Genomic DNA, 27,935 nt, shown 5'->3' with positions numbered 1-27,935 from the left:
TTAGTTGTCGTGACGATCCCTTTCTAAGTGGAAGATCGGAAAATCTTTCTCTTCATCACGAGACTGATCAGATCTACCGTAGACACCCGAGAGACCTCCACAAGGTAGGCTAAAAGAGTAAGAGGATAACAAGCAAAGAGTTTTGCATTAGTTTCTTTGTTGAGATTGAAATAAAGTTCTTTAAAAAGGGTTTAGGTATAATGCACGCAAGCCAAGTCAAGAAAATGACTTCCTTACTTTTCTTTCATAGTAGTCTTAATGACTAGTAGTTTACCCAATTACTCAACACATCAAATAATTCAATTTTACCATGTTCATGCATGAAAATAAAGATTACCAAATGCTCTGAGGCTAGTTGTTGGGAAACTTATACAGGATCTTTATTTATTTTCATGTAGATCTAATATTAAACAAGTTAATATGAGACAACATAGAACATGTTTCTAAAATTTAATTCAAAGAGAAATAATGATAAGGACACTTACATTATACGCAGCGGAATGAATGAGTCATTCCTTCAGTTTATCTAACCCTTGTATCATTTCTGTCGTAGAGTATTTCCAAGAAATTAAACCGTTCTTCAATTTTCTTCAAAGCCTTCCAAAGTATCCTTAGAATCACCTAGACTAGGGTGACCAATTCTCAACACATGAGATAGACACAGAGAGAGAAGAATAGAAGAGAAAAATTGAGGCTCAGAAAATGACTTCTGCGTTAGGGAGAATCTAAAACCTAATAGATTTTCTGATCTTCTCAGAAACTTGTGATTCAATTTATGTTTTCAACTCTCTCTTAGTATTCCTTTTATAGACTAAATTAGGTCATTTGATTTAATTAAAGAATCAATAAAAAATTAGATAATATCAGCCCTAGGGTCGAAATTATCATGGGCTTTAGGCCCGTGAAATTTTCCATTTAATTATAAGCCCATTGGACTTAAAATCAATGCCTGTATTATTTTCTATTGATTTAATTAATTAAATAATTATTCAAATCCTTTATCAAATTAATTATTTATAATTTAAACCTTGATTTAAACTTATTTATTAATTTAGATACCAATTTTTCTTAATTAATAAATCTACCCTAATTTCTCTTTTCTTCTCTAAATTGTGTAACTATGTGAAACTATCCAAAATTGACCTGATCAACTTTGATAATTCTAATTGATAATTAAATCAATTAATTCGACTATCTAGATGAATTTATCCAAGGTACAGTGGGGACCCATATTAAATCAATCTCCAATTTGTTATCATAAATCTAACAAATAAATTTACTAACTTATTAATTCCTCGTGACTCCACTAAAGACTTGGAATTGCACTCTTGAATAGAACACTCTATAAGCAATATAGATATGTTATTAATTATCCTTTGTTACAACCATAATTGTCACTCAATCCTCTATAGACGGTCTACAATGAGATGGGACTAAAATACCATTTTACCCCTCATTGTATTTTATCCTTAAAACACTTAGTTCATTGTAAATGATATTTCAGTAAACTAATACTAATTACTGAAATGAGATCTCTATCATTTAGCACCTTGAACCAAACTAAAAGGAAACCATCGTTTCACTTCTTCATAAGAAGTTATAGATGTTCATATCTATGATTAATACTCCCACTCAATTATACTACTGAGTTCTCAAGATGTAAGTATGGGCTAGTCAGTAGGGTAAGCTGGTAACGAACAAGTCAAAGAAGTCAAATAATACAATCAGTTAGAATACTAACCACTCAGAATTGAGATTGAATTGATCTATGGTCAACTATATGATATGACTAGAGTAGATAATAACAGTATGTTTACTTATCCTATCTACTGTCAATATTGGTCCAATCCGATGTAACAAATACATCCGATCTTATTTACTTTGCTAATGTTCTGGAAAGAACATAACACTACAATGTGTAAGTAGATCATATCGTTGATTGGCAAGTCAGTGTAAATCCCACGCATTGACTAATCTTAGGACTAACTTATATTTGAACATATAATCATATTTATATTCCAATGTGATTACGTCACTATAAATACGATTAACTATATGCTCGAGATTTAATAGAAGTTTATATTAAACAAATAATCATGAAAATAAAACATGTGAGCAAAGTGATTGACCAAGTCAAAAAATGATTTATATTCTTTTATTGATAATAAATGAGATTACAAAGAAATTGAGATTTAATTAGGGCATAAAACCCCAACAACAACTATCCCCGCCTAATAGAAATTTCGTCCTCAAAATTTACTTGAACTGCTTGGGATATTAATCCCGCATGTCTGACTCTAACTCTCAGGTCTCTTCCTCAACCTTGCTGTTCCTCCATAGCGCTTTTACCAGAGGAATAGTCTTGTTTCTCACTTTGTCTTTTTTATCCAGGATCTTTACTGACTGATCCCCATAGGATAAATATGTCTGTTGCTCCAGATCCTGATAACTCAACACACGAGTTGCATCTAACACATACTTTCAAATCATCGAAATATAGAATACATTATGAACCCCTGGCAGTGATGGGGGTAAAGCCAACCTATAGGCTACTGATAGGTTAGCTTTTATAGTGTTTTGGGGGAGTTATTTTAGGGAACTTTTGTGCTTATTTAGCTATGTTTGTGTAGTATGACACTTTTTGTAACGACCCAAATTTGCTAATAAGGCTTAGGGCCTTGATTAGCGTGCCTGGAGGGCAATAGGTGATTTATGGTTATAATATGTGAATTTATGTGAATATGTGATTAGAGATGCATGTTTAGTTGAATTAAATATGCATGTGGGCTCCGTTTGGATATTAGGGGCATGTTTGTAATTTTAGCCCGTTGAGGGCATAAATGTGATAAATGTGATATGCTTATGATATATCTGTGTAGCACGATCCGGGGCAATCCTAGGGAGCCGTTAGCCAGGAAGTCACAACGGGGTTGAATATCTGACTCGGGACGAGTCGAGGGGTATTCCGGGTATTAGATGTTTTATGGGGTTATCGGGTTATGGAAATAAATATTTGGAGATATATTTGAGGTTAGAATGTTTAGGAGGGAATATTGGGGAAATTTACCATTTTTCCCTCGGGGACGTTTTTGGCACCCCGAGCCTTGAGGTAACCTTAAAGACTTAAGTTAAATAAAACAAAACAGAGGAAACACTTAGAAACTTGGAGAAACCGACCCAAACCTCTTCCTTCTCTCTTTCTTTCTCTAAACCATATCTAGGGAAACTTTGAGGAGATTAAGCTAGGAAAACTCAGAATTCAAGGCTGGAGCTTTGGGGAATTGAAGCTTGGAAATTAGAAGATTAGCTCATGATTTAATTAAGCAAAGGTAAGCCTTTATCTTGATGAACTATATTCATTTTCTGCTGATATTTTCAGAGTTTGCATGTAAGTAAAATGGTGAATTTCTCTTGACTGTTTGGGTATAAGTTTTGGGATTAGTTTTGTTGGGTTTTGCTGCTAGGATTTCTCTGGAGATGTTGTGATGATTGAGTGGGATTGTTAGGTTGATTTTGGGATAAATTGGTTGGGTTTTCGTGGTATCAATGGAGGATTTTTCTGGGTTCGAAGGGTCGGGCCGTGGCATTGTTCCTGCTGAGCCGCGACCCTCTGAAGCATGTTGGTGGCTTGGAAGAGAGGCGGGCTGCGACATGCCCTAGCTAGGGCCGCAGGGCGCCTGCTCTAATTTGGGGTTGCTCTCTGTTCTGGAGGCGGGTCGCGGCATGGCCTTATGGGGTCGTAACTCTTAGTGCAATTTTGAGCTTTAAAGTGTGTTTAAGCTTGGGAACTCAAAGGTTAAGGCTCCAGATGGATTTTATCACCCAGATTGATATAATTCAAGGTCTCGGAGGTTAGAATTATGGCTCGAAGTTATTAAATGGATTGGAACTTGATGGATGAATATTGTTAATGCGTTGTGACTAGGGTTTCAGCGAGGCTCAGATTAAGGGACTGTGCTTGGGACATCGGTGCTTGAAAAGCTTGGGACACAGGTAAGAAAACTACTATTCCCGTGGAGCTTGTATGCAGGGCAGGACCCTATATGATTGTGTTGCAGGGCGTAGCCCTTTTATTGAGTTTGTTCATGTTTAGTATTTGCTTTACTATGCTATGTATGCATATGTGTAAATGTTTGACAAGAGCCGGGAACGGCGCAGGCCGAGATTGGCAAGGGCGGGAATGGCGTTAAGCATGTGGAGTGCAAGGCCGAGTGCGGCAAGGGGCCGAGGGCAACGTTTAGCACGCAGAGTGCAAGTTGCCAGGGCGAGACCCTAAAGGATACCTGGGATATCCTCACGGTGTGGACCGCAAACCCAGGGCATGGTAAAGTGCCTGGGACGACCTGTTTATATGCTAAGTGTTTGATATGCATATGTTATCTGCTTGTGAGGGTTTTCTTGCTGGGCTTCGACTCACGGGTGCTCTATGGTGCAGGTAAGGGCAAGGGAAAATTCGACCAACCATGAGTACGGAGAGCGTGAAGCGGCGCGTACATGTTTGACCTGCCTGGCTGCCACGGCCAGGGGTATTTTGGGAGATGATTGTACTAAACTTAGATTTTGTCATCTAGTCGACTCTGCTTGTATTTATGTGTTGTAAACATTTCTAAACGATGTTTCGGGATCCCAAATGTTAAACATTTTATGATTTTCAGTAAATGGAATTATTTTCAAAGTTTATGACTGTGTTTATGGTTTAATTACACGTTTGTCTTAAAACCTTGATTAGCGAGTTAAATGCACATTTTAAACTCACTTAGTAACGGCTCTAAGGAAGTAGGGCGTTACACTTTTGTTGCTTTTGTTTGCTAGTGTTTCAATTTTTTTTTTAAAATAGAGAAATGGACCAAATTATGGTGATATCTTAGGATTTTGAGCATGAATGCCTAAATTAGAGAAACCAAAGTTAGGTGATCTCTGCTGGATTGATTTTGACCTTCAACGAGATTTTAGAGCTTAAAATGTTGACTTTTGGAGAAGAGGGAATTTGAGCCGCGACGCTTCCTATAGGGGTCGCAGTGCTTCCCGTCGATGCTAAAACTTCACGCTAATGAAAGACCCCCACCTCGTACCTCTCAAACATCCTCGGGGAGAAGGAGGCACCTCACTTCAGGAGGCATCTCATGCGCCTGCCCCAGATGGCCTCGCACCTCACGAGAGGAGGCGTCTCGCGTGCTTGCCCCAGATGGCCTTGTGCCTCGCGAGAGGAGGCGTCTTGCGCACCTGCCCTAGATGGCCTCGTGCCTCGCGGAGGAGGCATGTCACGTGCCTGCCCCAGATGGCCTCACGCCTCGCGAGAGGAGGCGTCCCACGCACTTGCCCCAGATGGCCTCGCGCCTTGCAAGAGGAGGCATCTTGCGTGCCTGCCCCAGATGGCCTCACGCCTCGCGAGAGGAGTCATCTCGGGTGCCTGCCCTAGATGGCCTCACGCCTCGCGAGAGGAGGCGTCTCGTGCCTAGGAGGGGCGCTCCCTGCATAGCCTCATGCCTAAGACCTTGCGAGACGGCCTCGCACCCAAGCTCAGCTGTGAGTTGGCCTCATGCTTGGGCACCCCGCGGGACCTTCTCGCCCCTTTAATCCAACCTGCAAAGTCATTGTCTCACGAGCCTTTTTGAAACATGCACCTCCCTGACGAGGCCCTACCCTACTTATTAGGGTAAGTGTCACCAGCAAAGCTTACCTCCCATATGCATCCTTTCCAATCAATAAGTAATCTGACACCAAGAAAGATATAAAGAGGCTAGATCAACATGCACATCTTCAGAAAGTGAAAACATCCTTTAGGTGCAGGGTACACGTATAGGTACGGAATGCATGTACCAATCAAGAGGTGTCAGGATACAAGGATAACACCCACGCCAAAAAAATAGTGGTGGTATGAGTGAGGTACCTGTTGTGGTCCTCACCAGCTAATCTCTGACACTCGTACTAGGAGAGTAGTGGAGGCACAATCGAGTACTAAAGTGGAGGTGCTCCCACAGACTCTGATCGTGTACTGGGGCCGACACCACTACACCTGATACCACTCTCCTGACAATGTACTTGTGTACAATCTGGTCCCCTGGACCACAATGTATTAGGGGCCATTAGAGCCCACTATAAAGGGAACCCACTTCAACTTTTTTTTGGGGGGGGGGGGGGGGGGTTGAAAAAACACTGTAGCTTTACACCAAGAGAAATACAAGTTATTTTCTCCATTTTTTCTTTCTGCAACTATCTTCTAAGCTTCTTATTAGATCAGTGAAGTTTTTCAGTTTTAAGCTACATACTTTGATTTTTTCTAACTTAATTTCGTTGACGAGTTCTCACCGTCAATACTTCTTATAGAGGTCGCGTCGCTATGGTGGACAGAGAAGGCAAAAATCTAGGATTGAAGAGGGCTGCGATGCTGGACTTTCGAGTCGTGGCGCTATTGTTTGGGTATTTTGAGCTGGGATGTAACGTCCCAAATTACCTAATAAGGATTAGGGGGTTAGGATGGAGATTTATGGGAATTATATGATTATGTGACGTGTATGCGTGTAATTATGTGATTATGTGAATTATATGATGATATGACTAAATATGCATGTTTAGGTGTATTAAATATGCATGTGGTCCCGTTTCTTATTAGAAGGGCAATTTTTGTAATTTGGTCCGTTATGAGTATATTTGGCATATATGCGATATATGTGATATATGTGTGAGACCACATTATTATGTGGGTATATTTGAGTTACTCGGTACGAGACGATCCTAAGGAGCAAGTTAGCGGGAAAGTCACAATGGGACCTAATACCCAACTCGGAGTGAGTCAAGAGCATTTTGGGTATCTAGTCCATTACCGAGTTATAAGGTAACGAGAATGAATATTAGAGGATATATTTGGTATTAGTGAGATTAGGAGGGAATTCCAGGAGTTTTGACCATTTTTCCCTTGGGGACGTTTCTGGGACCTTGAGCCTTGGGATTTACTTAGAGTTACTTAGAGTCTAAGTAACATCACAATTACACAAACAAAAAAAAAAAAAATAGATAAACACGTTCTCCCTTTTCTCTCTCTCGGCTACACATTTTCTTTCTCAAATTTCTTGAGAATTCTTATGATTTAAGGAGAATCAAGGCTAGCTTAGGCTCGAGATTGCTTGGGGAAAGACTTCACATCGATTGGGGCAATAGAGGTAACAATTTCTTGCCTTAACTCTTTGTGTTTTCTGATTTTCAGTTGAGTTTTGGAGTTTAGAAAACTCAGCTTTGATTTTGGGATTTGAAAGGGTTTTGGCCAAGCTTTTGCTTGAGTTTTGTTGGACTTGAGTTACTGAATTGATTGAGGGTTTTACTTTTGAGTTTTAGCTATGTTGGGATAGGTTTTTGGAAGGATTTGACTTGAAGAAATGGAGAAAAAATAGGGTCTTCATGTTGAATCACGACCCTGTTCTTGGGGCACCACGACTTTCATGAATGTTTGAAGAAGCTGGTGCCTTCAAACCATTTGAGCCGTGACGCTTGCTAGGGAGTGCCGGGACGCAGGTTGAAGCAGGGGAGAGCTTCAGCTCTCTGAATTGGGGTGGGCCACGACTCATTTGTTTTGAGCCGTGACTCTTAAGGGTTTTGGAGCCCTAGGAGGGTTCTTGAGCGAGGAAACTCAAACTTAAGGGCTCGTGATCGATCCTACTACCCGGTTTAGTAGAATTCGATGTCTCAGAGGCTAGGACTTGGTCCGGAAGCCTTTAATCCCTATTTTAACGAGATTCTCTATTGGTTGTGACTGGGTTATTACTAGGGGCTCGGAACCAGGATCGTGCTCAAGGGACGTTCTTAATACGCTTTACACTCGGATCTAAGGTAAGAAAATTGCACTCAATACGTGGTATATGTGATTAGGGCTTGGCCCGATTGTTGATTATAATTATGAATAGGGCTCTACCCCTGAGAATGAATGTGAATTAGGTTATGCTTGAATGCTCTATGTCTGGATAATTGTTTAATGAATGCTTTCCTTGTTGCATAGGTAGGGCTCAACCCCGTTAAGGAATATGGTTATTACTGTCTTTATGCTTGATTAGTTAAGATACCATGAATTATATGTATGCATACTTGTGTTGTCTAAAGTATGCTTATCTGTATTTGTATTTGTATATGTATCTGAATGTCTGATTAAATCCTTGACTTATTAGTCAAGGGCTGCAGTAGCGCGCTGCGCGCTGGTCGAGAGGCTTAGGCCCAATCAGGATCATACTATTATGTTGGCCGACCCTATGGTCGTTGGAAAACAAAGGGCTTGGCTAGCTCTATGGATAGTTATTCAGAGATAAGGGCAAGGGCCCCAGGTGACTCTATGGTCCCATAGCTAGGGCATGGGGCCCCGGGTTGACTCTATGATCATCTATTTAGGGCATCGGGCCCCAGAATGATCATTTATTTGTAATTGTATGCATGCTTGAGTAGGTTATTACTGTTGGGCATGTTAGATATGTATCTGGATCTTGTATTTGTTTATGCACATGTTTGAGTTTTCTTACTGAGCCTTAACTCACAGGTGCTATGTGGTGCAGGTAATGGAAAAGGAAAGCTAGACCAGCCATGAGTTAGAGAGCTTCGACGGCGACGTGTACTTATGCGGCTGCTTGTCCACCACGATCGAGGGTATCTCAGAGGAACTAGGGCTGTATTCTTTATTTTGCCGCTTAGGTCGGCTGGTTGTAACTTTTGATTTGTTTACACCCATTTTAAACATTTGTTTGTAAAATTTTGGGATCCCATGTATGTATGAAGCTTTTAAATGAAAATTCAACAGTTTCTTTGACCAAAATTTTTAACCCTAACCCTTGACGTTAACCTTAGTTACACGTTTATAATCAAATGACTTGATTATCAAGTCTGGCACTATTTAAAGTACACAGTGTAACAGTCCTGGATTAAGAGGACGTTACACGCGACACAATATATTAAGGGTCGCGATGCTCGTCGAGGTAAAGGCGAGACGTATTTTCAATTTCGTACACGGGTTGCGACGCTTCTTTCTTGAGCCATGACGCATGATGTTGTGAGTGCAGAAAAAGGAATTTTTAGCAAGGGAAAAAGTGGTATTTCACATAAAACACATAGGGAAACTATATAAGCATCATTATGTCGAATTTTGAAGGGGGGAACCCTAGATACTCAAGAAAATTCTCAACAGAGGCAAAGGATTGAAGACCTAATATTTATCATAGTTTTTCTTCTCTTCTTCTTTTACTTTCTGCTATAGTGATGTTTATAACTAGTTTTATGGATTCATTTATGGTCAGTATGAACTAATTATCTTTTTAGGAAGTTAATGGATTCTTCTTGAAACCTTATGATTATCTAATGCAGTTTTATGAATTTCTTGTCTATATCGTGAATTATTTTATTTGTGTTTAAAGCTTGTGATTGCTTTGCTACCAATTGCATGATTTATATGGGTTTAACCTAAAATCTGAAAAGTGAAGGATAAATATGCTTTATTCAAATAATCAAAGATTTGTATTGGAAAATAGTACTTGTATGATTTGTGTAGCCTAGGGATTACGTGTTTAATGCCTGCAATTTGTTTAATTTATCACAGAGATGTAGAAATTTTGCTTATTATAGAGAGTTATATGTCCTAATAAGAATATAATTTGCATTTGCAATTTGTTATCACGATAGAGATAGAAATTTTGGAATTTGTATTAAAAAAGCATAGGTGGATAGTTGATGAAATTAACAACCCTATATTTTATCCATTGAATTAGAATTTTTATCGTTGAGTCCTTTTATGTTCTTGATATTTATTTTATTTAATTTGTTTAGTTATTTCTATAATTTGATCTTTTCTTAACGAAATAGAGATTAGAAATTAATTATTGGTAATTGATAATTCAGTCTTCGTGGGATGAGAATCGGATTTACCGAATATTACTACATTGCGATTACATATACTTGCGTAGCTTTAGTTTTCGCAACAACTACCTGTCCAAACCTCTCCCAGATCTCAAAAGGTCCCACAAACCTAAGGCTCAACTTGCCCTTCTTCCCAAATCATCTTACTCCTTTCAAAGATGAAACTCGAAGAAAAACATAGTCCCCAACTTGGAACTCTATATCCCTACGCTTAGGATCAGCGTAGCTCCATTGTCTAATCTGCGAGGCGAGCATCCGAGCTCTAATCTTCTCAATAGCCTCATTGGTCCTCTGAACTACTTCAGGACCCATATATTTCCTTTTACCCATTTCATCCCAATGAACGGATGATCTACATTTCCTACCATACAACATCTCGTATGGAGCCACTCCAATTGTTGACTGATAGCTGTTATCGTAGGAAAATTCAATCAAAGGTAAATATTTACTCCAGGACCATTCAAAGTCCAATACACATGCACTAAGCATGTCCTCTAGTATCTGAATTGCCCTCCCAGATTATCCATCACTCTGAGGATGATATGTTGTACTAAACTTCAATTGAGTGCCCATAGCCTTCTGCAGGCTCCCCCAAAACTTGGAAGTAAAGGTTGGGTCCCAATCCGATACTATAGACTTCGAAGCCTCATGGAGACATACAACTCAGCATACTGATCTACTGTAAAATTTATCCTCACAAGTAGGAAGTGAGTTGATTTGGTGTACCTATCCACAATTACCCATACTGAATCATGCTGACCCACTGTCTTGGGAAACCCAACCACAAAGTCCATGGTGATGTCCTCCCATTTCCACTTAGGGATGCCCAAAGGCTATAATATCCCTGCTGGTCTCTGGTGTTCAACCTTCACTTGTTAACACATCAGACACTTAGCCACATATTCAATCACATATTTCTTCATCTCAGGCCACCAATATAAAGATTTCAGATCCTGATACATCTTTGTGGTGCCTGGATGTAGTGAATATGGTGTAGTATGAGATTCATCTAGAATCTCCCGTCTGATACCAGCGTCCATCGGAACACAAATTCGAGCCTTGTATCTCAGTAGATCCATCTCTGAAACAATATAGTCCTTAGTCACTCTAGCTAGGATGACCCCTCTGTGCTTCATCAATTGGGGATTTCTCAACTGCCCCCCCCCCCCCCCCCTCCCTTATCCTCTCTAAGAGAGTAGGCTACAATGTGATGTTGGCTAGCTAGACCACCACCAACTTTATTCCTGCTCTAGTCATATCCTCTGCCAACTCTTTCGATATCTGATTTAAACTGAATAACTGTCGAGGACCTCTTCGACTTAAGGCGTCTGCCACCACATTGGCTTTCCCTAAATGGTAGAAGATTTCATAGTCCTAATCCTTTATCAATTCTAGCCAATGCCTCTGTCTCATATTCAAATCCTTTTGAGTATAGAAGTACTTAAAACTCTTGTGACTGGTGTAAATCTCGCACTTCTCTCCATATAAATAGTGTCGTCACACCTTCAGTGCAAATACCACTGCTGCCAACTCCAAGTAAGAGTAGGGAATCGCTGTTCATACTCCTTTAACTATCATGATGCATATGCAATTGCCTTCCCAACCTCTATAAGAACATAGCCTAACCCCTATCTCAATGCACCACAATATACCACAAACTTCTCCTGATCTAACGGAAGACTTAGTACCGGAGCAGTGATCAATCACTGCTTCAACTCTTGGAAGTTATTCTCACATCTGTCTGACCATACAAACTTCAAGTTCTTGCGTGTCAACTCTGTCAATGGTGTAACAATTCTTGAGAACCCTTATACAAAACACCGATAATACCCTGCCAACCGAAGAAAAATTCTGATCTCTGAAGCACTCCTTGGCCTTGGCCAATCCCTAACTGCCTCAATCTTGCCCGGATCCACCTTAATCTCATCCTTGCTGACAATGTCACTAAGAAAGGTCACCTGAGGTAACCAGAACTTACACTTCTTGAACTTGGCATACAATCGGTGCTCCCTCAACCTCTGTAATACCAACCAGAGATGTTGCTCATGCTCTGCTTCTGATTGAGAATAAACCAAGATGTCATCGATGAATACAATTACAAATCTATCCAAATAATCCTTGAACACTTTGTTCTTCAGATCTAAAAATGTTGCTGGGGCATTAGTTTATCCAAATGACATGACTAAAAACTCATAATGCCCATACCTTGTGCGAAAATCTATCTTCGAAATATCCTCCTCCTTGATCCTCAGTTAATGATAATCAGATCGAAGATCAATTAATGAAAACACTGTCTTGCCCTACAACTGATCAAATAAGTCATCAATTCTTGCCAGTGGATACTTGTTCTTGATGGTCAACTTATTAAGTTCTCTATAATCAATACACATCCTCAGTGACCCATCCTTCTTCTTTACAAGCAAGACCGGCGCACCCCACGGTGAGAAGCTAGGCCTGATAAACCCCAAATCAAGTAGCTTTTGTAACTGTACCTTCAATTATTTCAGTTTTGTTAAGGCCATTCTATACGGTGCCCTAGACACTGGTTCCATCCTCGGTGCCAACTCAATAACAAATTCAGTCTCTCGGTGCGGTGATAACCTCGGTAGGTCATCTGGGAACACATCTAAAAATTCACAAACCAATCTAGTCTCTTCAGGTCCAATGGGTACAACCTTAGTGGTATCTACCACACTAGCTAGGAATCCTATGCAACCACCTCGATATAGGTCTTCAACCCTCAATGATGATATCATAGGAATGCAGGGTCCGTACACAATACCCACAAACACAAACGTGTCCTCTCCCTCGGGCTCAAAGGTCACCATCCTCCTCTTACAATCTATGGTTGCCCCATACTTGGCTAACCAATCCATGCCTAGAATCATATCAAAATCCTCTATAGCTAGCTCAAACAGGTCTACTGACAACTCTCTACTATCAACCTCTACTGGTAATGATCTGACCCATCTCCAAGAGATTACCAATTCCCCAGTAGGCAACAAAGTCCCAAACCCCATAACATAGAAGTCACATGGTCTACACAATCTGTGTATCACTTTACTAGATACAAAAGAATGTGTAGCACCAGAATCAATTAGCATAGTGTAAGAAGAACCAAAACTAGAAATCTAACCTACCACTACTGAGGGAATAGCCTCAACCTCTGACTGCGTTAAGGTGAACACTCGAGCTAGAGTTAATTTATTCACCTTCCTTGGTCCCTCTTCGATCTCAGGCAATCCTTCCTCAGGTGCTCAACTACTCCACATAAAAAAGCATGCCTTTGCTCAACATTCTCCCAGATGGCGTCTCCTACATCTGAAACATTCCCCATAAATCCTCCTAATCTAGTTGCTACCCTGGAGGTCAACCTGAATCCCCCGAGCCCTCCTGTCTGGGCTAAAAACTGTGGAAGTATAGGGGGTCTTCCTCTTCCGGTCGCTAGGGCCTCCGGCCCTACCATATCCCGCAAATGGAGGTACCACCTCCTTGTATATTGTCTAGCGGTACTCTCACGCCAAATCTTGTTTCTCTGCACTCTCAGCAGTAAGGGCCTTCTCCACTACCTGAGCATAAGTCGTAACTGTAATGACCCAAAATTACTAATAAGGCTTAAGGGCATTGATTAGTGTGCTGGGAGGGCATAATTGGTTTATGTGCGATTTAAATGATTAAATGCATGATTATGTGATAAGCATGCTTATATGGTTATATGGATATGTGAAATGCATGATTATGAGTATTAGTATGCATGTAGGCCATGTTTAGCTTATAGGGGCACATTTGTAATTTTGGCCCGTTGAGGGTATAAATGTGATTATTTGCGATAAATTGTTGAGACCACATTATTATGTGGATATATTTGCAGCATGTGGCTCGAGGCGGTCATAGTGAACGATTTGGCGAAATAGTCACAATGGGGATTTATACCCGGCTCGGGGGAGCTTGGGGGTATTTTTGGGAGTTTAAGAGATATATTTGAGATTATTATAATTTGGGTAAATGTTTACCCAAAAAATGGCTGCTAATGACGTGGCAAGGATTTTTCACATGTGGTCTGCATGTGGCGGAAGTGCTGTTCGACTATCAACCAGAGGCACATCACTTCATCAAGCTTAACTATTAGATACGATCAGGCTGGTCGTATAATTTGATTTATTTACTTCTAAGATTGTAATCCTATAATAATTGCATTAAATATTTCCTCTTTATTACCTTGATATGCAGTTATTAAGGAAAGTTAAGGCCCATTGGCCCATGTAACCCTCCTTGAGCCTATAAATATGCATGAAATAACTCAAGGAAATGACTTTTGATCTCTGAATCTTTTTCCTGAGTATTGAGTGAGAAAACTATAGTGTGATTATCCATCGTTTTATTGTAATATCCCAAAGTTTGTGAACTCAAGAACCCTAGTTCTTTGATCACGGCTTTAAGATTCAATATTAATAACAACACTAAGTGGATGTAGGTCATTTCCATTCTTTGGGGCCGAACCACTATAAATCGTTGGTGTTTTCTTCTTTACCATTAGGTTAAAATCATAATTGTCATCTCATCTTCTGTCGTATATTTGACTCCGTATCGTTGGCCAAATCAAGGGTCAACATTCTGGTGCTTTCATTGAGAGTTTGATAAAAAACTGTAAGAAAATCTAATGGCGAAAACATCCAAGAAGACTGGATAGGCCGCTGGCGCTGGACCATCCCAACCTCCTCCCCTAAATGTGGCTGAGAATGAACCACATTTGGAGTTTGAAGAGGAGGAGTTAGATTCTGAAACGCTGAGGGCAACGCTAGGGGTGTTGCAGGATGAGTTGGCTAATCTGAGGGCCAATCAGGAGAATGCTGCGGAGACAATGGCGTTGCAGCAAAGAGAAATAGAACGCCAGTGTCAGGAGCTGAGTGAGCGGAAGGCAAACATGGATCATTGGTAGAGGGATGCCATGGCCGCTCTTGAAGCAGCCATCCAATTGGCTCGGAGTCAGGCTGGGCCAGCCTCCCAGCTAGATCAGCCGCCGAATGCGCCACCTCAAAGAGGTCCCAATCCTATCCCTCCGCTCCAGCCAGCAAGCCCTCAAAGGCCAGAGCAGCCGCCTGTGGCTCAGGATGATATCCCACCTAGGGATCCTGAGCAGCAGCCTCCATCTCAGGCTGGTCGAGGCAATCCCCAGCGCCTGAGGCAGAATAGGGCCAGGCAACCGCCCTGCTGCCCTAGAAGCCCAAGGGATGAAGAGCCGAATCTACCGAGCAGGGGACAGCGTCCTTCTGACAACAAAAGGAACATCGAGTCAGGCTCTGCAGTCAGGGCCCCCCCATGACATAGCAATGCATGGGGACCCAATGACTAGCACAGGCCTCCCCCTGATACTCGGGAGATGCCAGCCCGAGGAGGAAATAGCGTGAACAGCCGGTCACGCTGTAGTCAGCCACAATTTAGAGATGGCCATGACTATAATGAAGACGATTCCGACAGAGGAAATGCTGGTCGGAGAAATGAGGAAAGAGGTGGAGGCAGAAGCCCCCCACCTAGAGAAGACCAGCTAGCCATATCGCTGGGGGGCAACCAAGGCAGCAGAACATCTTTAATCAGCTAGGAGTTAGTGAGCAGAGACGCCGGGATGATGGTTTAAGGGATGTACTTAACAACCACCGTGAGAGGCACGACGAGTACGCTCCCCCAACATCGGTTGCCCCAGCAGTCCCAGAAGCCATTCAGGCTCAGATTGATGCTCTGAACCAGGTGGTACAATAGCTGGTCGGAGTATGAACGTCCCATATTGAGTACGATAGGAGGAGGGGCACTCCCTTTGTATAGAGGATTGCTGCGGCTGAAACCCCTAGTAAGTTCAAGATGCCAACACTGCCGAACTTTGACGGGTACAGAGACCCAATATCTCACATTAATAAGTTTGAGATACAAATGGATATGCAGAAAGTGTTGGAAGATGCCCGCTACTGGATCTTCCCAGCGACACTGTCTGACACCGCCCAGGAGTGGTTCTTTAAGTTCCCTCCTACTAGTATAGTATCTTGGGATATGTTTGTAAAGGAGTTTTACGGAAAACTCTACGCGGGTCACGTACACCCCACAAAAGCCAACCAGCTGGTCGAGATACGCCAGAAGGAGGGAGAGCCCTTAAAAGAATACATACAACGCTTCATGCGAGCAGCAACTGGAACCAAGACAGTGGGCGATGAAGGTAAGATGATGGCTCTAACTGCTGAGGTTAGGCGCCATTCACCCCTCTGGAGTAGCCTCAGAAAGAATGGGGTAAGAAGTACCCAGGAGTTTTTGGATCGGGCTGATCGATATATCAAGCTCGAGGACGCGATTGCCAATGAAGGGAAATTGCCAAAAAAAGACAAGGGACCGAAGGAAGAACCCGCCAAAGCCACCAACGAGTCAGAAAAACCCAATGGCAACGACAAGGGCAACGGGAATGGCAATGGTAGGAATGGTGGAAAACGGGCGAACAATGAACCCTTAGCTTCTAAGAATAAACGCCCCAAAGGCAGTCGATATGAGCCGAGATTCACCAATTACACGACCCTTGTCGAAAGCAGAGCGGAAGTCTACCAGGCAACCAGCTCCAGCGTGCCGTACAAATAACCCGCACCTATAAGGAAAGATATCTCCAAGAGAGATACGACGAAGTTCTGTCATTTTCACAACGACTACGGGCACGACACAAATGAATGTAACCAGTTGAAAGATGAGATTGAGTTCCTGATTAGGCAGGGACATCTAAGGAGATATGTGCGAGCCGCAGGAGGATCCCAGCAAGAGGCTCAAAGTGGCAACGAGCAGGCACCTGCACGCCAACGCTCGCCACCCTACAACCAGCTCCTTTGGCAGGCACTTTACTCACCATCTGTGGAGGCCCACACCTTGCAGGGGACAGTGGGAAGGCAAGGGAACGATACGCTCGAACCCTACGCCACGACTAGGACATCGAGATGATGAGTGTGGAGGATCGAGCACCAAAGAAAGCTCGAACAGAGGAGGAATTAATAACCTTCTCTGAAGATGATTCCCAGCACGTACGATTCCCGCACTCTGATCTGCTGGTCGTGGACGTGCAAATTGCCAACATGATGGTGAAGAGGGTGTTGGTTGACACAGGAAGCTCGGTCAACATCCTATACAAGTCTTCACTGGAGGGAATGAAGCTGTCCGTCAAGGACCTGGAGCCATGCAACCAAACCATCTATGGTTTTCTGGCAAAGGGCTCTCCCCAACTGGGTCGATTAGGCTTCCAGTTACAGCAGGTACTGCACTTGCTAACAAGACATTACTCACTACTTTCATAGTAGTTGATTGTCCTTCGGCATACAATGCTGTAATTGGGAGGCCAATTCTGGTCGACCTGCGAGCTGTCACTTTAATATGGCACCTTGCCATGAAATTCCCAACGGACGCAGGGGTAGGATGCGTCTTGGGAAATCAGCGGGAGGCAAGGGAGTGCTACAACACCTCGATAACCAAGGCAAAGAAAGGTGTGTCGAGAGATGTTCCCAGAAAGGAGTTGCAAATGCAATTGATGCTCAGGCACAGTCAGGTGATAATGCCACCAAATAGGGCGTTGCCCAAAGGGAGGATAGAGACTTGAATCCTCGCTTTGGGAATTTTGAGGAAGAAATAGGGCCCATCGAGGACCTTGAAGAGGTCCAACTTGATGAAGAAAATTCGACCAGGGTTGTGAAAGTCGGTAAAAACTTAGAGACAACAACAAAACAAGCACTGGTGGAGTTTTTAAGGAGGAACCAGGAAGTCTTCGCCTAGTCGCACAAAGACATGGTTGGAATAGACCCTGCAGTCATCAGCCATGTCCTGAACATCGACAAGAGTTTTCCACCGGTGCAACAGAAAAGAAGGGTGCTCGACAAAGACATATCAAAGGCCTTAAAATAAGAATTTGAAAAGCTGAAGGAGAATGGGTTCATCAGGGTGGCATTTTATCCATCGTGGGTCTCTAATCCCGTGCTAGTTCCCAAGCCGAATGGCAAATGGCAAACATGCGTGGATTTCACAGACCTCAATAAAGCCTGCCCCAAGGATTGTTTCCCACTCCCTAAGATCGACCAACTGGTCGATGCCATTGCAGGGCATGAGATTCTCTCTTTTATGGATGCATACTCCAGATATAATCAGATTAGTATGCACCCCTCTGATGAGGATCACACTAGCTTTCGGACTGATACCGGGCTTTACTGTTACAAAGAAATACCCTTCGGTTTGAAAAATGCTGGTACGACTTACCAGCAACTAGTAAACCACATGTTCAAGGAGCTGATCGGGACAAACATGGAGGTCTATGTCAATGATATGCTGGTAAATTCAAAGAAGGCAGAAGGGCATATAGAGAATTTGCAAGAGTGCTTCAACGTCTTGAACAAATATCAGATGAAGCTTAATCCCCTTAAATGCTCCTTCGGAGTAGGATCAGGGAAGTTCTTGGGATTTATAGTTAACTCGAGAGGAGTTGAAGCCAATCTCGAGAAAATCAAAGCCCTGATCGATATGAAATCACCAGTAAAGATTGAGGATGTTCAAAGTTTGACCGGAAGAACTGCCGCTTTCAGTAGATTTATTTCAAAATCAATGGACAAGTGCGTTCCATTTTTTAATCTACTTAGAGGCAACAAGAAATTTGAGTGCGAGAAGGCATTCCAAGCATTGAAGACTCACATGGTGCAACCACCCATCCTATCAAAGCCGGTCGATGAGGAAACCTTGTTTGTCTACTTGGCGTTACGGAATATGTTGCTAGTGCTGTCTTAGTAAGGGAAGAAGAAGGCGTGCAAAAAGGTCATTTATTATGTAAGAAAAAGGCTAATTGGAGCGGAGTTGCGATATCCACCAATTGAAAAGTTAGCCTATTGCTTAATTTTAACCTCAAGGAAGCTGCGGCCTTAATTTCAAGCCCACCCGACCACAGTTTTGACCGACCAGCCTCTACGAAAAGTGCTGCAAAAGCCAGAGGCTACGGGAAGATTGTTGAAATGGGCAGTTCGATATCTCTTATTTACCACAAGCAGTGATAAAAGGACAAGCTCTGGCTGACTTCATTGCAGAGTTCACTGAACTTACAGATAGCGAGCAGACTGAAAAGCCTGATGAGCCTGAATCTCAAAACCAACCTCCCTCATGGAAGTTGTTTATAGACGGCTCTTCTAATGAGCATCATGCAGGTGCGGGGGTGATCCTGATTACGCCTGAAGGGCATCGATTTCACTGTGCAATCAGGTTCGACTTCACTGCTTCCAAAAATGAGGCTAAGTATGAAGCGTTGCTTGCTGGGTTACGATTAGCCAGGGACATGAATATAAAGATACTTGGCATCTACAGTGACTCTCAGCTGGTGGTAAATCAAGTCATGGGAGAGTACCAAGCCCGATGTTTAAAGATGGTTGCCTACTTAAACAAAACAAAGGATCTATTAGCATAGTTTGACAGATACACCCTTCAGCAAGTTCCTCGTGACAAGAATTCAAACGCTGATGCTTTGGCCAAGCTAGCAAGTGCAAAAGATGTTGATACTCTAAACATAGTGCCAGTTGAACGACTATATGTACCAAGCATCCAAGCAGAGGAGACCACTCTGGTGATCCAGGTGGTGGATACAGGATGGCACCATACGTAGAGTATCTAACGGAAGGCGTGTTACCAACGGACAGAAACAAAGCTAGGACCCTTCATCGACAGGCTGTTAGGTACATCCTAGTCGATGGAATCTTGTACCGAAGGGGATACTCAATGCCACTCCTCAGATGTGTTTCGAAAGGGAAGGCCAAAGAATTGATGAAAGAAGTACACGAAGGCTTTTTCAGGGACCACATTGGGGGGCAAAGTTTATCGAAGAAGAACCTGAGGCCAGGGTATTTCTGGCCAACAATGAATGAAGACTCGGTGGAATTCGTATGGAGGTGTGACAAGTGCCAGAGATTCTCAAAAATCCGGCGAGCAACCCCTTATGAGTGGTAACAGATGCAAAGTCCGTGGCCATTTGCTGTGTGGGGGATAGACTTAATCAGATCTTTACCCACATGAAAGGGCGGCGTCAAATATGTTGTGGTTGCCATCGATTACTTCACTAAATGGGCTGAAGATGAGCCACTCGCAACCATAACGACCAAGAAGGTGCTGGATTTTGTGGTAAAAAAACATTGTTTGTCGCTATGGATTGCTAAGGAAAATCGTTGCAGATAACGACACATAGTTTGATAGTGATTTATTTATAGGCTTTTGCGAATGGCATGGGATTATCAAGAGCTTTTCTTCAGTCGCTCATCCCCAAGAAAATGGACAAGTCGAAGCAGTCAATAAAACGCTAAAGGATAGAAAAGACTGGAAGAGGCTAAGGGTGCATGGCCAGAGCAATTGCCGAAAGTCCTTTGGTCGTACAGAACTTCCCACCGAATAGCAACAGGCCATACTCCATTCTCTTTAGCTTATGGGTATGAGGCTATGTTGCCTGTTGAGTTAGATCCACCCTCGCATCGCAGGATAACATACAATCAAGGCTCTAACAACCAACTATTGATGGAATCACTTGACTTGATCGATGAGAAACGTGAATAAGCCCAACTTCGAGTAGCTGCGTACCAGCAAAAAGTCGCCCGGTATTTCAACTCTAAAGTACGTGAAAGAAAGTTCCACATCGCAAATTTAGTACTTCGAAGAGTTTTCCTAAATACCCACAACCATGCTGCTAGAGTGCTCGGACCTAATTGGGAAGGACCATACTAGATTGAAGAAGTCCTCCATCCAGGCACCTACAAACTTGCTCGCTTAAATGGAGATCTCATTCCTCGCTATTGGAATGGAGAACACCTGCGCAAGTACTATCAATAAACAATTCTTATTAAAGAGTTGGCTTGTATTAATTTTACTTTTTACAAGTTATGAAAAAGGGTTGGTCATTTTATGTGACTAATCACTTATAAGTGTAAGATCTTATTGATCACTCGTACATACACGTTTTGTCCATTTATTACGAGAAATATAAGGGACTGTGCGCAGCCAGTCATTCTTGCCAATCATTGTATTTATTACAAGTATTTGCTCATTACGTGTGTTGTTTTACTGTATTATCGTTTTAATTATTTGCTCTGAGCAGTAATGTTCGAATAGGTTTTGGTCAAGGCAAGTGACTAAGGACCTAAAGCTCCTCAATCACTTGGGGGGCATATAAGGCATCTAGTAAGTAAGGCATATCGAAAGGTATGTAAACACATGAGCAAAATAAGTGAAAGCATGCTAGGGTACTTAGAGTATTTTTCAAAATTTTGTACTTTGTTAAATCAGACCAAAGTACCATGCTAAGTTCAGTCATGTGAACAGATGTTATAATAAAATGAAAATATTATAATATCTTATGGAGACCTTTTACACCGCGAGCAATTACTGCTCGGGTGTAATTGTTTGATAAAAGGAAAAAGTAGCTGCCCGCGCAGCAATAAAAAAATATATTGTCTCTACATCACGACCCGTAGGTTGAGTATTTAAAAGAATAAAAGAAAAATATCAGACTACGAGGAAGGAGGATCTTGAGGGGTGTCCTGGTCGACGACATTTGTAGCTTCATCGTCCGCCCCTTCCACGTTAGTGGCCAAAGAGATTTCAGGCAAGGCAGGTATCCTTGCTCTATCTTCTACCGCCAGGCGAGCAGCGCAGTGGGCTATCTCAGTATGCCTCGTGCGCTTGGGAAGATAGCTGAAGTTGGCCTCTTGGTTGTGTTTCCAGAAGTCCTAGAAACACTTAACCGTGGCATTCTTGTACCTCTCCAAATTGCTGGCGTTGGCTTTTTCAAGTTCCTCGATCCGGCCTTCTAGCTTTGTAGTCTCCTGTCTGCTCGCAATCAGGTCCTCCTCAAGTTTTTTAGCCTCGCGATAGTTGATGCGGTTAGACTCCTTGAACTGGTCTCTTTGCTCGACGGCCTTGTCTAGAGCAGTCTGCTTCTCCCTTAACTCCTCAGCCAGCTTGTTCTTCTCCTCGAGTAGTGATGCGTTTGTCTTTTGGGCCACCTCAAGCTGTTCAACATATTTTTCTTTGGCAGCTTTGAGTTCTTCAGCATGCCGTTGCTCGAAAGTCTTGGACTGTTCGGTTATGGCGCCCGAGCGGAGACGGCCGGCAGTCACGGTTATCATTGCCTGCGATTAGCACGAAAGTTAAATTGACTATAATAAATAAAAGGATTTAGTCTCCATAGAAAAATACAACTTACACTTGAGAGCTCGTTTAGAGCGCGGGTTAAGATCTGATCGACGTCCATCGTCTCTGTCCTAGCCATCGCTTCTCGGCAACGTTTGTGCTTCAAATTTTTTGCCATCCTGTCCTTGGCTGATCTTAGGGCATGGCTCGATATGTCACCCCCTGTGGAAGCAGGGGCAGTCTGCTGAGTCTGGTCAGCTGGAGCTGGTGGGGAAGGTGTCGACCCAACTGGAGCAGGCGGAGTTCGCCGCTTGAGGGGAGAAGGAGGTGGTGTTGCATTTGTTGAGGGTACATTTGCTGGAGGGTCTGCAGTACGATTTTTCTTGGCCAGAGGCGCTTTACTGCTTTCCCCTTGATGCCGCCTGCTCGCAGGAGCTTCAGGAGCCTCAGGAGCACAGTACATATCGAACATGTTTTTGGATTCCATGTCTACAAGAAAGCAAATGCACGAACAGTGAGATAGTACAAACGACTGAGTATGTTATGTCAGGAAAAGAGACAAAGAAAATCGTAAGTAAAATACCCGAGCTATCATTACTGGTCATTACATTATATACTTTACTAGTGTTACACTCACTCTCTGGCATGAAGAAGTCTGAATCTAAATTGGGAGCGTTCTTAAAATTGTCGTCCCCGTCAAACAAGTGACAGGGAGTTAACAAACTATCTAAGAACGAGAGATCAGTACCATTCTCATCCGAAGATTCATCGAGAGGCTCGAGAGGTTTGGTAGCTTTCTTTTTTCCCTTTCCCAGTGGGGCGGGGGGAGCAGCAGCTCACAGGGTGCTGAAGGGTTCCCTGATTGTCACTCCTGTTGTCCTCCTCCTTTGAGGTTGTGACACATCAGGGTGCTGCTCAGGAATCTCCTCGCCAGTGGCACTTCCCGCTATTGACTCCCTCACATCCTAGTGAGGGGCCAAAAGCCCGACTAGCCTAAGGTTGGCCTCTGTAACCAGATGCTTGACGCTCTTTTTCACGCCAGTCAGGCTGGCCAAGAGGGCTGGTTGGACCTCCTTGTCTGGAGTAGGGTTTGGTCGAAACCATGGGCCTGAAAGGCGCTAAAAATCTAAGGGAAATGTGGTAAAAATTTAAGAAAAATAAACGACCAGAGGTGCAAAGATTTTACCTCCTTATGTGTAGGCCAGGTTGTTCGTGACCATGTCAGTAGTCAGAAAGTACTCCAGATGGTACTTCCCCACGTTCAAGATAAAAGTAGTGTCAGTCAGGAAAGTGCGATCTGTTTCTTGGTGGCAGAAGTGGAAAAACCCCGTGTTTTCCTGGTTGGGGTTGGATTTTAGGTCGAACAGGTAGTTGACCTCATGTGGCGTGGGGACAGGCCATTTCTTATGGCTATAGAGGATATAGAGTGAAGAAAGCATTCTATATCCATTGGGGGTTATTTGAAAAAGAGCGACCCCGAAATAATTGGCCACTCCCTGGGAAAAAGGATGAAGAGGCAGGATCGCTCCTGCCTTGATGTGGCACCTCGACCAGGCGCTGTACGCGCCTCTAGGCAGATTCACCCTTTGGTCTCTGGTGGGTTGGACTAGGGTCACCCAAGGAAGTCCGTATTTTTTAATGTAATTGGAAATCATCCTAATCGTAACTCCTCTAGGAGGGGCGACGTACCATTCAACGTCTGGTTGAATGGCGTTTCGAAGTTGAGTGAGAGTTTGAATGCTGGGGTCGAGGATATTTCTTTCTCGACCACTGGTCAAGGGAATTTCAGCCTGAGGACCAGGCTGATTTGAAGGGTTGGAAGGTTTCTTTTTTTGAGCTTTAGACTTAACACGACCCATGTTTTGGTGTGGGGACGATGAAATGTTTGGGGTAGCTCGAGAAAAAGGAATTTCTGGTATCAACAACGACGATTGCTCCTCGTCCTCGAGCAGTTGAGCTAGCAAGTCATCGTTGATGGGTCTCTCACCTCCCCATGGATCTTTCATGAAAAGCTGTAAACAGAGAAAGGGGGAGATGAGAACGTAAAGCCTAAAAATCTGTGTTGAGAGTTAGAATAACGTTGCTCGCATATAAAAGGTAAGCCTTTATACGGCCAGCAGCATTCTAGCAAAAACACTAAGTTTTATACGAGCAGTTTGAGAAACTGATTGAAAAGCGAAAGTAAAAAGTTTTTTAGAGAAAACTTTTTCAACTCTGAGAGGGTGGGAAAAACCCAGTTTTTCAACTAGCTTAAAAATCAAATTTTTGCTTCGATTTTACGCCCTAAATCTACGGTCTCGACCATCAAACTGGCTCCTAACTCCTATACAACACTATTTCACTTCCCTATCAAGCATCGATAAACATGCCCATTACCCCAAAACAGTTTCGATCAAGAACAGTCAAGAAAACAGATTTGAATACATAAAAAATAGTTTTGCATGGCATCTCAAACGTCCAAGGGGTTCGTAAAACTTACTTGGATAAAAAGAGGGGTCTGAAACACAAGCTTTGAGCGTTCGAACGGAGGATCCTTAGAACAGCGATGGAAGCTCCTCAAATTTTTTTGGGCTTTGAAAGTCGAGGTTCTTAGGAGTTCTTGACAAGAAAATGGCGAGTGAAAAGTAAAAAATAAAAATATGGATTTCGGGTATTGTATATAGTGACTGCGACACGATAAAAGAGGTAATCATGAATGACTTTTTTCTGAGTATGGGGAAGTGTAATAGCCGTCAGACAAGTTTTTGGGAAACCAAAAAGGCTTGGTTAGACATGATTGATTTCTTTTTCCAAGAGGGCATGGGCGGCTCTGACAGGTTTGGTGGAGTAAGCGAAGGGTCAGTTTCCTAAAGTTCACTTATTGCAGGTCGCAATAAATATACTCAGGGGGCAAATGTTTACCCAAAAAACGGCTACTGATGACGTGGCAAGGATTTTTCACACGTGGTCTGCACTTGGCGGAAGTGCTGTTCGACTATCGACCAGAGGCACATCACTTCATCAAGCTTAATTATTAGATATAATCAGGCTGGTCGTATAATTTGATTTATTTACTTCTAAGATTGTAATCCTATAATAATTGCATTGAATATTTCCTCTTTATTACCTTGATACGCGGTTATTAAGGAAAGTTAAGGCCCATTGGCCCATGTGACCCTCCTTGAGCCTATAAATATGCATGAAATAGCTCAAGGAAATGACTTTTGATCTCTGAATCTTTTTCCTGAGTATTGAGTGAGAAAGCTATAGTGTGATTATCCATCGTTTTATTGTAATTATCCCAAAGTTTGTGAAACTCAAGAACCATAGTTCTTTGATCACAGCTTTGAGATTCAATATTAATAACAACACTAAGTGGACGTAGGTCATTTCCATTCTTTGGGGTCAAACCACTATAAATCGTTGGTGTTTTCTTCTTTACCATTAGGTTAAAATCTTAATTGTCATCTCATCTTTTGTCGCATATTTGACTCTGTGTCATTGGTCAAATCGAGGGTCAACAGTAAATAATTGGTGATTAATTGGATGATGGAATTTAAGTGGTAAATATTAGGAACATTTGAGGAATTAGTGGGAATTGGAAACAAATGACTTTTATACCCCCTAGATTAAGTTAAAGGTTAGTTTTGTTGGGAGGGGAAAACTGGTCCTTTTGTTAGTAAAGGGATATAATCAGATTTTATGTTAGATTATTACAGAAGGTAGTGGATTATTGAAGTAAGAACAACATGTCTTTTCTCTCTCTCTCTCCTTTAACGATTTCTCTCTCTTGCTTCCATTTGGGCTTGAAGCTAAGGATTCAAGAGAAGCTTAGGCTAAGTTTTAGGGGTTGTGATCCTTAAAGGAATTGAGGGAAATTTAGTTGAGACTTGAAGGAATTGAGGTGGGAAATTGAGGTATGAATTTGGCTTTAATTTCTGTGTTATGTTGATGAGTAGTTTAGATTGATTTCAAGCTTTGAGTATAGATTTAGTGATGAGTTTGGCTGATGGTTTGAGTAGAAAATCTCAGTGGTTATATTGTGATTTTTTGTGGCTGAATCGAGATGTTGATGTTTGTTTATATTGCTGGGAATTATTGGACGGAAATATGTAATTATGGGTCTAAGTTCGTGGCTGGTTTAGTGTGGAGTCGAGGGGAAAAATTCTGGGTTAGTTGGTGTTTTCATGGATGGAAGAAGGAGGAGAAAACCCAGGTTTTCTCTGGGTTCGCAGGGCACACCGCAGCGCGTGTGGCCCTTCTAGCCGAGGGAGATGAGAAATCTACTGCCTAAAAACTTGTGTTTAAAAGTTGGAATAACGCTGCTCGTGTATAAAGGTTAAGCTTTTATACGACCAGCAACATTCTAACAAAAAACACTACTTTTCTAGCGAGCAGTTTGGGAAATGAATTAAAAAGCAAAAGTGAAAAGTTTTTAAAAACTTTTCGACTCTGAAAGGGCGGGAAAAACCCACTTTTTCAGCTAGCTTAAAAATCAAATTTTTACTTCAATTTTACGCCCTAAATCTATAATATCAACTACCAAACTGATTCTTAACCCCTATAGAGCATTATTTCACTACCCTCTCAAACACAGATCAGTATAATCGTCTACCCCGAAGCAATTATTTTTCAAGAACAGTCGAGAATTCTCAACAACCCAAGATACAAAATAGGTAAAAAATAGTTTTGCATGGCATCTTAAACGACTGAAGAGATTGATAAACTTACTTGAGTAAAGGATGAAGCGAGTCTCTGAAACACTAAGTCGAGTGGGTGGGCAAAACTTCGTGAAATGTTGGAACCGTTCGGGTTTTCTGGGCTATGAGTGTAGAGTTCTTGAAGAAGAGAAGATAAGTAAAAAGTAAAAAAGTGATATTGGGGAATTATTTATATTGACCGCGGCACTGTAAAAGAGGTAATCATGGAATTACTTTTTTCAAAGCATGGGGAAATGCAATAGTCGTTAGAAAAATTTTCGGGAAACCGAAAAAACTTGATTGGACATGATTGGTTACCTTTTTCGAGAAGGCATGGGCTGCTCTGACAGATTTGGTGGGGTACATGAAGGGTCAGTTTCCTAAGTTTACTTTATGCTGGTCGCAGTAAAATAAACTTGGGGGAGAAATGTTTACCCAAAAATGGCTCCTGATGACTTGGCAAGAACTTATTACACGTGGTTGGCACGTGGTAGTGTCAAAATGAAGAGGTGTTGTTCGCCTATCTACCAACTCCCTGTTGTTTCATTAGATCTCGCGGATAGATGCGACCAGTCTGGTCGCATGCTTCGGTTTCTTTCCTTTAAAGATTGTAATATTGTAATAACTACATTTATTATTTCCTCTTTATTGCCTTGATACACTGAGATTAGGGATAATTAAGGCCCATTGGCCCATGTAACCCCCTGGAGCCTATAAATATGAATGAGAGGGCTCAAGGAAGGGACTTTTGAACCTTTTTTCCAAATACACATAAAAATAACATAAGTGTGATTATCCACTGAGATTGCAATCCTCTCAAAGCTTGTGAAACTCAAGAACCCAAGTTCTTTGATCACAGTTTTGAGGTTCAATATCAATAAGAACATTAAGTGGACGTAGGTCATTACCAATCATTGGGGCTGGACCACTATAAATTATTTGTGTCATTTCTTTACCATTTGATTCCACTCTTGACTATCATCTCATTTCTTGTCGTAATTCTGACTCCGTGTCATTGGCCAAATCAAGGGTCAACATTAAGGCATGCTTATTAGCATTGCTGTGCATGTGGATGAAATTTGGATAAACTGTTATATCTTGATTGCTTGTGATTGGTTGTATTCCAATGGTGATGCATGGAAATATTATTACCCTATCATCATAGTCTGACTGCCGAGTCATTGATTGCAGATTAACTTGGATAGCTATGTG

The 27,935-nt window shown here is 42.2% G+C and overlaps 1 protein-coding gene across 1 annotated transcript; it reads right to left on the bottom strand.

Moving 5' to 3' along the window:
* On the bottom strand, nt 1–22,531 carry LOC133800087 (uncharacterized). The gene is made up of 3 exons (XM_062238061.1): nt 22,118–22,531; nt 21,673–22,043; nt 1–109 (listed from the first exon to the last, which is right to left on the bottom strand). Exons 1-3 carry the CDS (start codon nt 22,529–22,531, stop codon nt 1–3), a joined length of 894 nt encoding a protein of 297 aa, XP_062094045.1.
* Nucleotides 22,532–27,935: the final 5,404 nt, after the last annotated feature.

The sequence above is a fragment of the Humulus lupulus genome, chromosome 9 (assembly GCF_963169125.1).
Source record: "Humulus lupulus chromosome 9, drHumLupu1.1, whole genome shotgun sequence".
Taxonomy (NCBI): Eukaryota; Viridiplantae; Streptophyta; class Magnoliopsida; order Rosales; family Cannabaceae; genus Humulus; species Humulus lupulus.
This window is presented reverse-complemented; position numbering and strand designations above follow the sequence as displayed.